At 42.6% G+C, this 16,913-nt stretch overlaps 1 protein-coding gene across 3 annotated transcripts in view; it reads left to right on the forward strand.

Moving 5' to 3' along the window:
• The window catches only part of ABLIM3 (actin binding LIM protein family member 3), a 219,987-nt gene that overhangs the window by 109,763 nt on the left and 93,311 nt on the right, over window positions 1–16,913 (forward strand). For 2 of the 3 annotated variants that reach the window (XM_070739429.1, XM_070739427.1), the window contains exon 2: window positions 6,496–6,633. In XM_070739429.1, coding sequence (XP_070595530.1) covers window positions 6,496–6,633 — 138 coding nt within the window. Of the gene's footprint in view, window positions 1–6,492; window positions 6,634–16,913 lie in introns of all 3 variants that reach the window. The other variant, XM_070739428.1, reaches the window with a different exon arrangement.

Raw genomic sequence — 16,913 nt, forward strand, 5'->3', positions numbered from 1 at the left:
CCCGTTTATTGCGTCCCCAACCATTGCGAACAGGGTACTTCGCGATTTTTCAACCCGGAAGTCAAAATACCATCTACGCATGCGTGCATTTTTTCTATGGGCACGCATGCGTAGATGGCAACCGGGAGATCAGCTGCTGGGTGGCTTTCCTGGGTCTTCCCCCTCTTGCTGGCGTCAGCGAGGAGTTTCCCCACCGCCCACGCAAACTCCTCGCTGCCGCCCGCCCTTCGCCCGCCCACGCCGTTCATTCTCGCCGCTTTTGAGCTGAGTCCTGAAGCGAATTCGCTCCCGGACTCAGCTCGAAAGCGCCGAGAGACAGCGCCAAGGAACGGGCCTGTCCACGCTGTCTCTCGGCGCTTTCGAGCCGAGTCCGGGAGCGAGTTCGCTCCCGGACTCAGCTCGAAAGCGCCGAGAGACAGCGCCAAGGAACGGGCCTGTCCACGCTGTCTCTCGGCGCTTTCGAGCCGAGTCCGGGAGCGAGTTCGCTCCCGGACTCAGCTCGAAAGCGCCGAGAGACAGCGCCAAGGAACGGGCCTGTCCACGCTGTCTCTCGGCGCTTTCGAGCCGAGTCCGGGAGCGAGTTCGCTCCCGGACTCAGCTCGAAAGCGCCGAGAGACAGCGCCAAGGAACGGGCCTGTCCACGCTGTCTCTCGGCGCTTTCGAGCCGAGTCCGGGAGCGAGTTCGCTCCCGGACTCAGCTCGAAAGCGCCGAGAATGAACGGCGTAGACAAGCCATTCCTTGCCGTTCGTTCTCGGCGCTTTCGAGCTGAGTCCGGGAGCGAATTCGCTCCCGGACTCAGCTCGAAAGCGCCGAGAGCCAGCGCCCCCCGGACCACCGCCTGTCTCCTGCTGCCCGGTTTAGCCAGGACACGAGCGGTGAAATGACTTGGAGGAATGTGAAGCTGAAACCGGCCGGTTTCAGCTTCCCATTCCTCCAAGTCATTTCGCCGCTCGTGTCCTGGCTAAACCGGGCGACAGGCGGTGGGCTGGGAGCCGCAGGCGAAAGGAGCTCGGGCATTGTTCTCCGGACCCCGCCCGCAGCCTGGAGAGGGAAAGGGCCGCCGCGGGGCTGAGCGGGTGGGGTCCGGAGAACAATGCCCGAGCTCCTTTCGCCTGCGGCTCCCAGCCCACCGCCTGTCGCCCTAAAGCGGGGTGCGAAATGACTTGGAGGAATGTGAAGCTGAAACCGGCCGGTTTCAGCTTCCCATTCCTCCAAGTCATTTCGCCGCTCGTGTCCTGGCTAAACCGGGCGACAGGCGGTGGGCTGGGAGCCGCAGGCGAAAGGAGCTCGGGCATTGTTCTCCGGACCCCGCCCGCAGCCTGGAGAGGGAAAGGGCCGCCGCGGGGCTGAGCGGGCGGGGTCCAGAGAACAATGCCCGAGCTCCTTTCGCCTGCGGCTCCCAGCCCACCGCCTGTCGCCCTAAAGCGGGGTGCGAAATGACTTGGAGGAATGGGAAGCTGAAACCGGCCGGTTTCAGCTTCACATTCCTCCAAGTCATTTCGCCACTCGTGTCCTGGCTAAACCGGGCAGCAGGAGACAGGCTTTGAGTTTTTGGCTGCGGGGGGAGAAGTAGGACTTTCCTAACTCCCTCGCCCCGCAGCCAAAACTCAAAGCCTGTCTCCTGCTGCCCGGTTTAGCCAGGACACGAGCGGCGAAGTGACTTGGAGGAATGGGAAGTCCAAATCGGCCGGTTTCAGCTTCCCATTCCTCCAAGTCATTTCGCACCCCGCTTTAGGAGTCAGCGGAGAACGGCGCAACTGTTTTAAAATGATCGGAGCTTTCCAATGAGTCCAGAAGACGTGTCTTCGGGACTCATTGGAAAGCCGCGCGGGTGTTTTAAAAGGTCCCCGCCGACATGGGGGGCTCGCTAGCACCCCCCCCAAACCTGGGTTGGGGGTTCGGGGGGTGCTAGCGAGCCCCCCATGTCGGTGGCGACGTTTTAAAACAGCCCCGCCGCCCCCAATCTTCGGCTCCTCGCTAGCGCTGTGGAAGTTAAAAACATCATCTGCACATGCGCAGATGGTGTTTTTACTTCCGCAGCGCTACTTCACGAAAACCCGCTCGTTGCGGGGGGTCCTGGAACGGAACCCTCGCAACGAGCGGGGGATCACTGTATAGTCTAAGGGTAACGTTTTGGGGGTTAGGTGATGAAACTACAGAATCTGGTAGTGAGTTCCATGCATCAACCTACTCAGTTACTAAAGTCGTATTTCCTGCAGTCAAGTTTAGAACGGTTTACTTTAGGTTTGCATCTGTTGTGTGCTCGTGTGTTGTTGTTTTTTTTAAATTCATTTGTCCAATACACAAATACATAGGAAGAAAAATAGACATGTGATAATATAAATGAGGGTGAGAGTGGACTTAGAGGAGAGGATATGTGAAAGGAAGAGAATATATAAGATAGGAGGAAGAAAAGAAAGAGAATTGGACAGGGGACGTTAGGCACATCAGTGCACTTATATACGCCCCTCACTGGCCTCTTAGGAACCTGGAGAGGTCAATCGTGGAGAGTCTAAGGGAGAAGTGTTGGGGGTTGGGGGTTGACACAATTGAGTCCGGTAATGAGTTCCACGCTTCGATAACTCGATTGTTGAAATCGTATTTTTTACAGTCAAGTTTGGAGCGGTTCGTATTAAATTTGAATCTGTTGCGTGCTCTTGTGTTATTGCGGTTGAAGCTGAAGTAGTCATTTACCGGTAGGACGTTGCAGGCAGCATATGATAGAAACATAGAAACATAGAAGACTGACGGCAGAAAAAGACCCCATGGTCCATCTAGTCTGCCCTTTTACTATTTCCTGTATTTTATCTTACAATGGATATATGTTTATCCCAGGCATGTTTAAATTCGGTTACTGTGGATTTACCAACCACGTCTGCTGGAAGTTTGTTCCAAGGATCTACTACTCTTTCAGTAAAATAATATTTTCTCATGTTGCCTTTGATCTTTCCCCCAACTAACTTCAGATTGTGTCCCCTTGTTCTTGTGTTCACTTTCCTGTTAAAAACACTTCCCTCCTGAACCCTATTTAACCCTTTAACATATTTAAATGTTTCGATCATGTCCCCCCTTTTCCTTCTGTCTTCCAGACTATACAGATTGAGTTCATTAAGTCTTTCCTGATACGTTTTATGCTTAAGACCTTCCACCATTCTTGTAGCCCGTCTTTGGACCCGTTCAATTTTGTCAATATCTTTTTGTAGGTGAGGTCTCCAGAACTGAACACAGTACTCCAAATGTGGTCTCACCAGCGCTCTATATAAGGGGATCACAATCTCCCTCTTCCTGCTTGTTATACCTCTAGCTATGATCTTGTGGGCAATACTCAAATTGTGTTGTGGGTGAAGCTGAAGTAGTCGTTGACAGGAGGGACATTGTATCAGATGGTTTTATGGGTTATGCTTAGGTCGTGTTTTGGGGTATTGGGTATGTTTAGTCTAGTGAAAAGAAAGACTAGGGGTGACATGATAGCAGTATTCCAGTTTTTGAACAATTGGCCACAAGGAAGAGGGGGTCAACCTATTTTCAAAAAGCATCTGAAGGTAGGACAAGAAGCAATGAATGGAAACTAAAATAACCTAGAGCTAAAAAATTCCTGACAGCACAATTAATCAGTGGAATGACTTACCTCCAGAAGTTGTGGATGCTCCAACACTTGAGGTTTTTAAGAAGAGATTGGACAACCATTTGGCTGAAATAATATAGGCTTTCCTCCTTGAGTAGAGGGACACTAGTGTGTATGTGTGTGTGTGTATGATTGGTTTTAATTTGTGGTGTTTTTTAAAGTAATTTAAATATTGGATTTGTCTTACATTGTATTGCTATTGCTGTGAGCCGCCCCGAGTCTGCGGAGAGGGGCGGCATACAAATCTGATTAAACTTGAAACTTGAAACTTGACAGACTAGAAGACCTCTAAGGTCTCTTCCAACTCTGTTATTTTGATGTTCATTTAAAGGTGCATCTGGCCAACCATTGGTTACCTGCTATTTGAGGATATTTGAAAAATAGAGGGGTTAGGAAGGAATATATTGAGAGATCAGAGGACAGAAAGATAAGGAACCAGGTGTGGAGGCTGAAAGGAAGGAAAATTTAAACTACAGTAATTTCCAGGCAATGTACAGCATCTGTCTTAGGAAAGCCAAACGTGTTTTCCCAAGGAAATGCTTTTGATGTATGTATTGTGCATTATTCAGAAATCACACTGCAGTATTTTGTCACTGGAAACATACACTTAATTTCCCAAGGAAGCATTTTTGTCGCAGTTGCTGGTACTTTGTGTGCTATGCAGTTCTGGACACCTATTGGTTAATGCCTCTGACATGATGCACAGGCAGAAAAGCCAGCCCCCTCCACCACTGAGTGGTGAATTGTGTCTTATTTTTTTTCTTTTCTAAATAGGCTTTTGAAGGCTAAGCACTTCCCCTCTCTAGTTGAGGCACATAGATCTCACCAAGGAATATGCCAGCTTATCTCATTTCCTGACTCACTTAGGAGATTCAGTTATCATCTTCCGCTTATAAGCTTCCAATATTTCCCATCATTTTCTTTCTCTTTTTTCCCCTTTACCACACATTAAAAATTAACTTGTAACAAGAAAAAGATGAACGAGCTGCACAAAAGCTCTTGACTGGAATCTCTAGGATTGCTGGACTGAAAGTACATCCCATGTGTGTCCGAAAAAGAGAGCTTCAGAGGCCTTCAACAGGCTTTCCTGTCCACAGATGCCCTCAAAAATTCCTCTTGATAACAAGGGGTTTTCTCCCTTCTCTAATACAAGGGTCTCCAACCTTGGGAACTTTAAGGCTGGCGGACTTCAACTCCCAGAATTCTCCAGCCAGCTGGCTGGAGAATTCTGGGAGTTGAAGTCTTCCAGGCTTAAAGTTCCCAAGGTTGGAGAATGGAGACACCTGCTCTAATAGGATGGCATTATCATTGGTGCTGTATTCTCAAGAGCATAGTTTGGGAAGAATGTTTGGTCATTTTGAGAGGCAGCAGAGATTACTGAGCAGACTTTATTTGTTTGTTTGTTTGTTTTGTCAAGTACGTATACAAAGGTATAATAATGCAGTGGTACCTCTACATACGAACTTAATTCATTCTGTGACCAAGTTCTTAAGTAGAAAAGTTTGTAAGAAGAAGCAATTTTTCCCATAGGAATCAAAGTAAAAACAAATAATGAGTGCGATTGGGGAAAGCACAGGGAGGGTGGAGGCCCTGTTTCTTCCCAGGAGATTCCTAGAGAGGCCCCATGGAGACTTCTCCCTGCCTTTTCCAGCCCTGTTTCCTCCCAGGAGATTCCTAGAGAGGCCCCACAGCGGCTTTTCCCTGCCTTTTCCGGTTACAGTTTGGAGGCTCGGGTTTGTAAGTGGATAGGGGAGAGAGGCGGCATACAGATCTAATAAATTATTAATTAATTATTATTATTAAATTATAATGGTTCTTGAGAAGAGGCAAACAAATCTTGAACATCCGGTTCTTATCTAGAAAAGTTCGTAAGTAGAGGCATTCTTAGGTGGAGGTACCACTGTATTTATATACATGATACTAGTAAAAGAGAAACATTAGGACAGGGGACGGAAGGCACTCTGGTGCATTTATGCACACCCCTTACTGACCTCTTAGTAAGACTTCAATAAGACTTCAGGAGAAAAGAAACATAAATGCTTATCTCTCAGCCAATTCTCTTGGGACTTTCTAAAACCAAGAGCTTACCTTTTTTCCTCATTTCCTGTGACATACACATCCATAAAGATGTTTTTTTCTGAAGAATTCTCAGGTTGAACTAACCTTAACAAATCAGTCCCTAGCATCTACTGTGTGAATCCCAGGATAATTCAAGATCTCCTCAAGCAGACAATCCTTGCACAAAATAAATGATTGACCCTTTGCTTTTATTTTTCCAAGGAACCAGCAAAACATGTCAAATGATGGTCCTTGAAATATCTCTCATCAAGTGTTTTTCCCAGCTTCAGTTTATGAAGAGGGGGTGGGGAATGTTTGTTCTTTGTAAAATGGCTTGAGCTAAACAAGTGTTCATTTACAATAGCCAAAATACGTAAACTGCTTTTAGTGTTTGCTCTTCTTTCCTCAACTAACTTCTGCCTCTGTTCTTTCTGAGCTGTTCCTTGAAACAAAGGATTGGCTAGCTCCTCCTCTTCTTAGATAATGTCCTCATTAGTCACTTGTAACAATCTGCTCCAGTCCTCCAACTATCATTGTGCATAAATAATTGCAACGAGGGCAGATTTTCTGTCATTTCAGCTATGACTGGGTGATGCTATGATTAGCTGTAAGTCACAAGGGAAAATGGATTTTGATAGACAGGAAATTAGTTTCACTATAGGCAACATCTGAAGGAAGGGTATAATTACATTTGTATGTATGGGTAAAGAACAAATAGCAAAATAGTCAGCAAAATAAATTGTTAGATGGCTTTGGCTGCACCCTTTCTTCTGCCACATTAATAAGCTGTATGTTTTACTTTCACCAGCAGTTCCTTTTCAACAAAACCCGTACAACTCTGGGGGTCGTCCCACCGTAATTCAATGCTATCGCTGTGGAGATACTTGTAAAGGGGAGGTGGTGCGTGTCCAGAACAATCACTTCCACATCAGATGTTTCACATGTCAAGGTAAGTGTTCAATGTTGCTCCAAGTGAGACAGGATTGTGAACCTATGATGCCATTTAATGAGTGAAGAGAAAGGGACAGAGGTTATTTGTTTGTTTAATTAAGTCCTACAGCCATTCATTTCAATCAATTATGCGAGTAACTTAAATTTTTTTTTTAAAAAATGCAATGTAAACATTTTATCTGAGGCATGTCTGTCTTAGTCCTGAAAACTTGGTGTTATGGTTAGAAAGAAGTACAGTTTAGTACAAACTAAATTTAAAGTCCCTGAGCAATTGCAAAACACTGATTAACAAGTTCCTTTGGCTGTAATGTAGGTCAGTAGGTGGAGTTTACAAATTTGAAAAGGAGGAACCTGGTTATAATTGGGATTAGGAAAAGTGAGAAAGTTTTTACTTAAAACTGGAGGTGTGCATTTAAATGTGGCCCATTACTCACTCCTACAGCCTCAACAATGGTATTTTCATGAATTTACTTAGAGATTTTTAGTAGAAGTCCAAGGACCTTCACCAATGCATCATTTCCAATATATTTTGGAGGAAGTAATCCTGTTAATCTGATAAAAACTGTATAAAGAATGATCTCTCCCTCTCCCCCCACCTCTCAAATTGTAACCAAAAATAACCAAGAGATGTCCTGTAATTTCTGATATCAATCTTGAAAGACCCATCCAACTTTGTTCCAGTATACTGTATAACAAACAAATAAAGGTCAGAATACTTTGGGCTTCTTTCTATACATTTAATATTTTTATTAGAACCATTTAATCTTTTCTTTGTCCCCTGTTAACAGCTTGTTCAATCTTTTCCTTATGTCCAAGAGCAGTTCTACATTTTCTCTGTCTCTTTCTCACCTACACAGAAAACTTGTGTGTCTAGATATAAAGGCAACTTCTAGCATCTCCAGACCACACGATAGTTAGGAGGGGTACTGCAGAAACTACAGTTCCCAAATATCTGCAGGACCTCAGGTTCCCTACTGCTTATTCTCTAACAGGCAGATAGATCATTTCAAATAAATGTGTATTTGTGTGTTGGTGCAGGCCATTGTGTTGATTGATGATAGACACAAGTGCTAGCTAATGTTGGAAAAACTCACTATTTTGATAAAAGTAACAGAAGTGGTGAATTGGGAGAGGGGTGAATCTCTTGTAATTCATGTTGCAGACTTTATAGATCTGGTTACTACCCCTTAGAACAGCTGTTTCAAATAAATGCAATAAGGAGCCCACTCACATCTGTTCTGGGTTTAATTTTTCAACTTCTTTGCTTTACTCCTCCCACTCACCCATCCATCCATAGAGTAGGGACATAATTTAGTAATTCACAACATTCAGTTTTCAGAAAGCAATTTAGTCTCCAAAAAGGTTCAGGATCACATGCACAGTTGAAAACTCTCCCAAATAACGGGAAACAGGACAATGGGAAAGAATTTCAAAGATAGCCAAGACTTTTCTATGCAGTATTACACATAGTTCCTGGCAGGACAAATGGCAGGGCAATGAGGACATGCACTACCAGAAGTACATGAAAAGCTAGGTGAAAACCATGCGTATCGGTTCTTAAAATATAAAATGGGCATGTACAATAACAATTCACTTAAATAAGCAAAGTAATGTCTATTTGGTTCTGCAGGCTGTTTCTGTATTTACTCTCAAAATGAACAAGGTGTTCTTAGTTATTAAGTAAATACACAGAAAAGGAAAAGCCTCATAGGAAAACAAAGCATATTTTGTTCTCTTTTTATTCATTATTTCATGCAATGTACAAAAATGTGAAATGCATTTCAGAAAAAAACTCCTTCCACAGGGATAGTTTGAAAATGAATTCAACTTATTATGCTATTACATAAAACACAAGAAATAACTATTTAAAATACTGGCCAAATGTTTTTTAAAAGGGATATTAACCAAATATATATGATTTGAAGTGCCATTTTCATATACATGCAAGCAGCACAGCACATTCTAAAAGTGTTTCATGTGAATTGTTTTTGCATGGGGTTTTTATGTAATGGTATAATATATCCAATTCATTTTCAGGTTGCCCAAGGAATTCTGTTCAAACCTTGCTAGATGCTTTTGCAATGAATTTAAAAACAAGGGCAAAAATAGTCTCATATTTAAATCTTTATAACAATCAGGAAGTTGTAGCTCATACATATTTGGTGCCCACCTCTATCTCAAAGCAGAATTACCAAAGGAAATGCAGTTAAAGGTGATTAGCAAGCTATTGTAGGCCATAATAGAACTCACATCAAACAACTAGTCATCTACAAAGTCTCCATTCAGAAATCCCAGGATATCTTGCCCTATAAATAGAAAAACACCTGCTTGTTCACATGCCATAATTATCCCTCCTGCTGTTTACTGACAAATGAGAAGGGGTGTTGGTTATCACCTGATACACCATTTCTTGTAGGGTGGAGCCAACATCCCACTATGGACAAGTTGGTTCACAGTCAGTCTGCCAAACTAAGATAGTTTGACCTACAATGTACATGAACATATTTCTTTGACATTTACTACCACCTCCTTCTCCTGGGATCTTAAAAACCTTAATCTGGGGTTTCTATATCATAGGAAGCCATTACATTATCCCCCATCCCTCATCCACCCAATGGATCTCACAAAACAAGATCATGCAATTGATTATTTGTAATTTAATTTATATATTGTTCAAGTTGTCCTCAGTGATTCAGAACAGCCATTGAAATTGAGATCTAATTGTATATTATCTTTCCAAACCACCAAAGAGTAGGTGCAAGTTGCTTTAATTGTGATGAAAAAGGATGCATGCTGATGTAAACAAGATTTTAGATTAGAGTTACAAAACATGTTTGAATGCAATGAACAAACCTGCCTAGATCAAAATATTAACCAAGTGGGAACAATCTCAGTGCACTGGAACTTTTATATGCCAAGCCTATGAAAAAAGTAGCTCCAAAGAGCATTTGTTCATATACCAAACCCTTTTTATTCCTTTTTAAGAAACAGCCTTCTGCAACACTTAAAAATGCATTGCTAGCATTTCTTTGCCCAAGTTAGTGTACTCAGCTTGGAAAATAAATGTGATCTCATTCAGTGAATCTTGAATATTGAATAAACAAACCATAGTAAATGAAGAGATCAAGAACAGTTTAATGGTCTTAGTGAAACCCAGGTATGATTTTTTTTATATTGCATACACATTCACAATAGCTTTTCATTGATCTTTATCATAATTATATCTGAGGATAAAAAGGATGCAGAGAGTACTTAATAAAAGAAGTCGTCCTTATTGCAGGGATAGAATCACTGTTGTGGCATGAAGGTGGCATATTACTTATTCAAAAATATAGACACACCCATCTCCCAAAAGCAGTCTTCTGTGGTTGTGAGTGGGACTTTCATTGAGGCAATCTATTCCTGCAGTCATTTTTAAGTAATATGTTAGAACCCAGAGAATCTAACTAGTAAACATTTCCTTCAACCTGAAAGTTCACCCCGCCCACATATACTTAAACTCCTACTCTAACCTACTTGTGGGGCAACATTATCATCCTATTTATCCGCCACCAGGGAGAAAGATGAACAATAGATTTTTTTTTAAAAAGAATCAGCATGTCATATTGCAGCTGTGTGAATTCCTAGTCCATACTTCAGGCCAAGGACAATATCTGCATTGATTCATTGGGTTGCAACAAGGGAAGTCTATACAAAACAATTTATCTTAGCAGTACAGGGATAATTTATATATGGGAAAAAAATTCAAGCAAATCTGGATGTTCTCATCTTCCTAGATTCTATTGGCTATGCCGACTTTCAGAACACCATAGGAAAAGTGTGTGTCTCCAACCCCCTGGAGTTTGGTGTTGATTATGGAGTTTAGTCTTGATTATTCTGTTATACAAAGACTTCAGTCCGTCTCCAGCTTCAAAAGAGACTTAGAACCACCAGGAGAGAACTTGGCAGCGTATTCTATTTGCTTCCAAAGCCAAAGGAAATCCTTATTCTTTAATGGGAAATAAAGAGAAGGATGCTTGGTGGACAGGAATTTGTCTTTGGTGCCTATGCTCAGTGTACATAAAAAACCAAGATACATCTGTCAAGAATCATGAGGTACAACTCTTAATGATTGTCATAGGGTACAAATAAACAATCAGGAAATAATTAATATTAATATAAATCATAAGGATACAAGCAACAAGTTACAGTCATGCAGTCATAAGTGGGAGAAGATGGATGATAGGAATGATGAGAAGAGCAATAGTAATGAAACCTTAATGAATAGTTTGACAGTGGTGTGGGAATTACATAAGAACATAAGAAGAGCCTTGCTGAATCTGGCCAAAGCCCATCGAGTCCAGCATTCTGTGTCATACAGTAGCCCACCAATTGTCCATGGGGATCTTGAGCCGAAAGAGAAGGCAAAACCCTCCCTTTCCCCTGACCCCCAACAAATGGTACTAAAAGGAATCCTGCCTGCCTCAACCAACATAGAGGCGACACTTGGACATCCGTTTCAATAATTATTCGTTTAGCAATTTGTTTAGCATATTGTTTAAGTATTTTCACATAATATTTTGACTCGTCCTCAGTGGAAGGCAGGTTGGCAGCTATTGTATTTTCTGCATTTCTGATTATCCTCTGAAGTCTATGTCAGTCTTGTTGGGTTGCAGAACCAAACCAGACAGTTATAGAGGTGCAGATGACAGTATGAATGAATGAATGAATGAATGAATGAATGAATGAATGAATGAATGAATGAATGAATGAATGGAGGAAGGAAGGAAGATTGCTGCAAAAAAGTGGAAGCTAGAGAGAGGTCTTGAATAATAGGTATGGAGACAAAATGTAGTTGCAAGGAAAGAGGCCAAGAAGGAGATAAAGAAAATGAAGATCAGGGGTTTTAAAATATTTTTTTAATCCCACCTTTATTATTTTTACAAATAACTCCAGACAGTGAACATATCCAATATACCTTCCTCCTCCTATCTCCCCCACAACAACAATCCTTTGAGGTGGGTTGGGCTGAGACAGACTGACTAGCCAAAAGTCACCCAGCCAGCTTTCATGCATAAGGCAGAGCTAGAACTCACAGCCTCCTCATTTTCAGTCTCATGCCTTAGCCACTAGATCCGTTTGACTCTTTGATGGAATATTTTGGTATTGATTGATGAGGGTAAACAGAGATTGAGCAGATAAGTGGCATCAAAAATAAAAATCCTTTAAATTATTTCGGATGAAAATGAAAGAATACTGGGAGTATTTTAGACCTATATATGAGAAAGTTGCATATTAAAAAATGGGACTGAAATAAATGCTATGAAATGTTAATGCCCGAGGGGAAAACAATGAAAAGAAAAACATAAATGCTGTGAAAATATTGAAAAATGATAGTTCCGCAGCTGTAGCTGAGATAATTGGGGAAATCTAGGATACCAATAGACCTCGAGTTGTAATGTAGTGGCAGTTGGGACCTGGATTGCCATTGCTAGGCAACTCAGCCATAGAGCACAATGTCACGTGATCATATCATTTGGCAAAGGCAGTTTCGGCTGCCTTTGTAAAACCTCAAGACACACAAATCATGAAATGAGTCCCAGGTGAGGAGCCTGAGAGGGCCCGCAGAGGTTGGGTAAGTCCATTGTAGTATAGATTCAGAGTCTGGGGGAAGCGGCTGGAAAGATTGGTGCAGGCTGCTTGCAAGTCAAGAAAAGCCAAGATAAAGTTTGAGGGGGTCAGTGCAGGCCATATGTGGGCGAGGTGATGGTGCTATGGAGAGAAGAAAAAGCAAGAGTGACAACTTGCATCTTGACTGCTAGCTTCCCATTGAATTTGCCTGTGATAAGCCAGCAATGTCTGCAACATTGTAATTGCAAGCCAAGAATCTGAGCCTTTGGATTGTTTTCACATGACCATGGATTTGCTACAATAGCCAGAGTTTCTACATTCCGTCATACCTCCATTTTTTTTCCAGCTGTAACTGTAATGGTCACTGAATGAATAGACATAAGCCAAGGAATATGTGTATGAATGTGATCTTGTTATGGAACGGCCACTCACAAGATGTGTATGTGTGTGTACTATATTTGTGCCTGACAATAGAAGGGATGTTATTATTGTTCTCTGATACAAAGGAAGCAATAACAAAAATGAATTGCAGAGAAATTAGTTTGTTTAGCACACCTGGAAGTTGTTTATCAAAATTAAAATCAAAAGAGCTCAAAAGGGAAATAGCAAAGTTTGGGGTGTGTTGTGTGGATTTATGCCAGACAGTAAGTGTCCAGACTGTTTTTTTGTTCCTTAGCAAAAGGAGAAGTGCATGAATGTTGGAATGTACAAATATTGATTTGTAGAACATGTCTGGTAATGTGGGATGAATGATGAAAGTATCTGCATGTAATCTGTTTCCCCCCAAATAAGACATTCCTTGATAATAAGCCGAATCAGGCTTTTGAGTGCATGGCAATAAGTCCCAGCACTTATTTCAGGGGTCAAAAAAATATAAGACAGGGTCTTATTTTCAGGGAAATGTGGTAAGAAGTCACTTCCGTCAAATTTGGTGTATGGAAATCAGTATTATGTATGTCAGGAAAAACATAAAAACAAATAGAATGCAATGGCAGCTGTGTGGCACAATACAAGAAGAGAAAGCTCAACAATAGTAATGGGCGAACCCAACAGTGTTCGGGTTCAGCAAGTTCGGACGAACTTTACGCAAAATTCGGCCAAACCCGAACCAAATCTGAACTCGAACCCGAACGGGGAATCCCTCCCACGAAGAGATTCCGATGACGTCAAAGCTCCGAACGCCAAACACGACCCCAAAGTTTGAAAAAATTTCGGGTTCATGTTCAGCATACCGAACACCGCAAAATTCGGTGCGGACCCGAATTATGCGGATTAGGTTCGCCCATCACTACTCAAGAATTAATATTAATACCAGATTGTATACCAACCAAGTACAGTGGTACCTCTACCTACAAACATCTCTACTTACGAACTTTTCTAGATAAGAACCAGGTGTTCAAGATTTTTTTGCCTCTTCTCAAGAACCATTTTCCACTTACAAACCCAAGCCTCCGAAACTGTAACCAGAAAAGGCAGGGAGAAGCCTCTGTGGGGCCTATCTAGGAATCCCCTGGGAGGAAACAGGGCCTCCATCCTCCCTATGGTTTCCCCAATCACACACATTATTTGCTTTTACATTGATTCCTATGGGAAAAATTGCTTCTTCTTACAAACTTTTCTACTTAAGCACCTGGTCACAGAAAGAATTAAGTTTGTAAGTAGAGGTAGCACTGTACATGGAGATGTTTTGGTCAGTGAGGATCGGATTCTATGTTACATATATCAAAGAATGGGTTGAGAGGAATGGGAAGATTTAGAAAGTTGTAGTTGGTTGAAGCTGATCAGACCATTGAAAGGGGAGAGGTGAAAAATGCAAAGAGCTAAAGACAAAGTAAGAAGCAGCATGTAAATGTGGGATGAAAATGAATGAAGTATGTTTATTAAAAGAGTCTAGGAGAGGGGCGGCATACAAATAAAATAATAAAATAAAATAATAAAACAAAACAAAACAAAACAAAATAAAACAAAATAAATAAAATAAATAAAATAAATAAAATAAATAAAATAAATAAAATAAATAAAATAAATAAAATAAATAAAATAAATAAAATAAATAATTAATAAATGGTCATGTTCCTGTTAATGCTTTATCTTGGTCCCAACCATCTTTTTAATCTTCCAAGCAAATCACACTTGAAAAATAAATGTAGTCTTCTCCCTCCCACTCCAAAATTGTTCAGGAACTTATCTCAGTTTAGGTTTTCCAGATCTAATGGGAGTAAAATTCCCCAATGTTTGCTTTGCTCGCTGGGAATTGGATGTATTGGAGAGTACCAAATGACAGCGGTAAATTGAGGCAAGCTTGCCGATGTGACTGTAAAATGGCAAAGCACTTCAAAAACAACTGCTCAGACTATCTGTCTTTCAGTGGGTCAAGTCATGTGAGTGTAGTAATTGAGCCATTTCTTCAATGCATTGCCAGTTTGTTTCTCTCCCTTGCCTCACTGGGGAATTATAGGCCAAGGTCTCTCAAAAGACAAGAACCCCACTCGATGTATTTCTCCCCAGTTGCCATTAAAGATCCAATACACCAGTGGTTCCTCTGCTAGCCTATTCACCCTCTCAACCTGCCTGCTTGTAGTCAATCAAAAAGGGCATATCTTGTTGCCGTCATGCACCAAGGCTCACAAACAATTCCCCAGGCCGGGCTTTCTTTCAGCGGAAATTTCCCTTCACAACGTCTCCCCCACTCTAACCCTTGCCTTATTTTCACTGCATGGTGCTAACAGTACAAAGGTGGTATCTTAGAGGACTGCAAGGAATTTCTTGCCCTCTTAGACTCTATACTGGTCAGGGATGGAGAATGAGAAGATACTGCTTGGTAAAGGGCAGGGCAGCGAATAAAGGAAGGAAGTTTAGCCCCACTGTTCAAGAAATTGTTTCACTCAGGTGACTTGGAGACCATCATTGCATCCAGCAAACAAACTGAAAACTGGTTCAGGCCAGTATTGGATTCCTATCTGGTATGGGCCAAACTGCACACCAGTAGTGAAAATGTAGCTATGTACACAGCTCCGCATCTCCAGCATGTATGCACATGTGTCCCAGTAAGATTTTGCTTCTGAGCATGTATAGGAAGCAAAATTTCGCTAGGGGACGTGCACAGTAATGGGCAACCAAAATGTTTACTGCCACACTGTGGGTATGGCTTATTTTGTGGGTATGGCTTATTTTGTGGGTATGGCTTATTTTGTGGGTATGGCTTATTTTGTGGGTATGGCTTGATGGTCATGTGACCGGGTAGGAGTGGCTTGCCGGCCATGTGACCAGGTGGCAGTGGCTTGAACGATCATCATCGTTCAAGTGAACTGTTAAGTCCTTGGCTTACAACGCTACCAGTGTCACTCACTGGGGTGACAATTTCCTTCGTGTTTCCCGTGCTCTCTTTCCTGGGTCGCCCTCCACTTCAGACTGGGTACCTAGATGAATGGGTGCTGCCAGAAGCATAAATGCTGCCAGCACCGCTTACACCCACACCTTCTGCTTATACCTCAGGCGGGAGGTGGCCGCGGGAGGCTGGAGGGGAGCCGGGCAGGAGAGAGGGAAGCTTGTCCAAGGCCAGGAAGGAGGAAAGAGGAAAAAAGCAAGGAGGGCAGACACAGCAGCAGGGGGGAAAAGGAGAGCTGAGCAGAGACCAGTAATCCAGGAAGTGACAGCCACTGATCAGCTGGAGTTGCACACGCATCTTCATTTCATGTGTGCATCCTCTCGTGAGATTTTGCTTTCTGCGTATGCACAGAAGCAAAATCTTGCTGGGATGCATGTGTGTGTATGCACACCGGAGACCTCAAGCTGCACACACATCACATAGATAGCAGTGGTAAGTAGCAACCCCTGCCTGGTTCAGGCACTTGTATCTACTAGTGACTTGTGCATCAGAGAACACTAATGCACTTTTAACACACCAGATGGACCTTTCACTGAGGGAGTTCATTAGTATATTGAAATCACATTGTCCAGTGTCAGTCATCCAAAGTGGGCAGCGAGGCTACCAAAGCTGTCTTCTTGTACCAACGTAATTATTCTGGGTGGCTTCTTGCCCAACGTGTTTTCTAAAGATTGTTTTGCACAGTCTCCTACACATAAGCACTCATTAGACACACCCTCACTTTAGGAAAGCATTGCATAATGTGATCACTCACACACATGTACGCACACACAGACACTGTGGCCCTTGACAACCACAACAAATATGTACATGAAAAGTCAATACACCGAAACAGAGAGCAGAAAATGTAATTTGGATAGCAAAGATGGAACTGACAGACCAGGAGGAAGAAATTGTCTGAAGGCATGCTGGAGCAGAAAAGCTTTCAAGCTTCATCAGAGAGGTTGTCATCAGGGAGAAGCCAAAGGATTTCCTGAGGCAGGGCCTGCCAAAGCCACACCATGGAAAAGCCCTCTCACATACCAGCACCAGTCAAGCCTCAGGTGTCAGCGATGGGATAAAAGCAGGTGGCTGCTTCAGATAATCCTGCTCCAGGCTGCTTTATCTAATATTTAGATACTAGAGAGCAGGAATAGGCTGAGTTGAAGGGAGGTGATTCTGCAGATACATTTAAGCCATTTTAGTTTGCAAAATGAATGACCAATTACATTGAGTTGAGATTAGAAATGACCTGGAAGACAGGGGTCATAGATATAAGAAAGAAGTCAGCTTTGATGGGA

Source organism: Erythrolamprus reginae, chromosome 2, assembly GCF_031021105.1.
Source record: "Erythrolamprus reginae isolate rEryReg1 chromosome 2, rEryReg1.hap1, whole genome shotgun sequence".
NCBI lineage: Eukaryota > Metazoa > Chordata > Lepidosauria > Squamata > Dipsadidae > Erythrolamprus > Erythrolamprus reginae.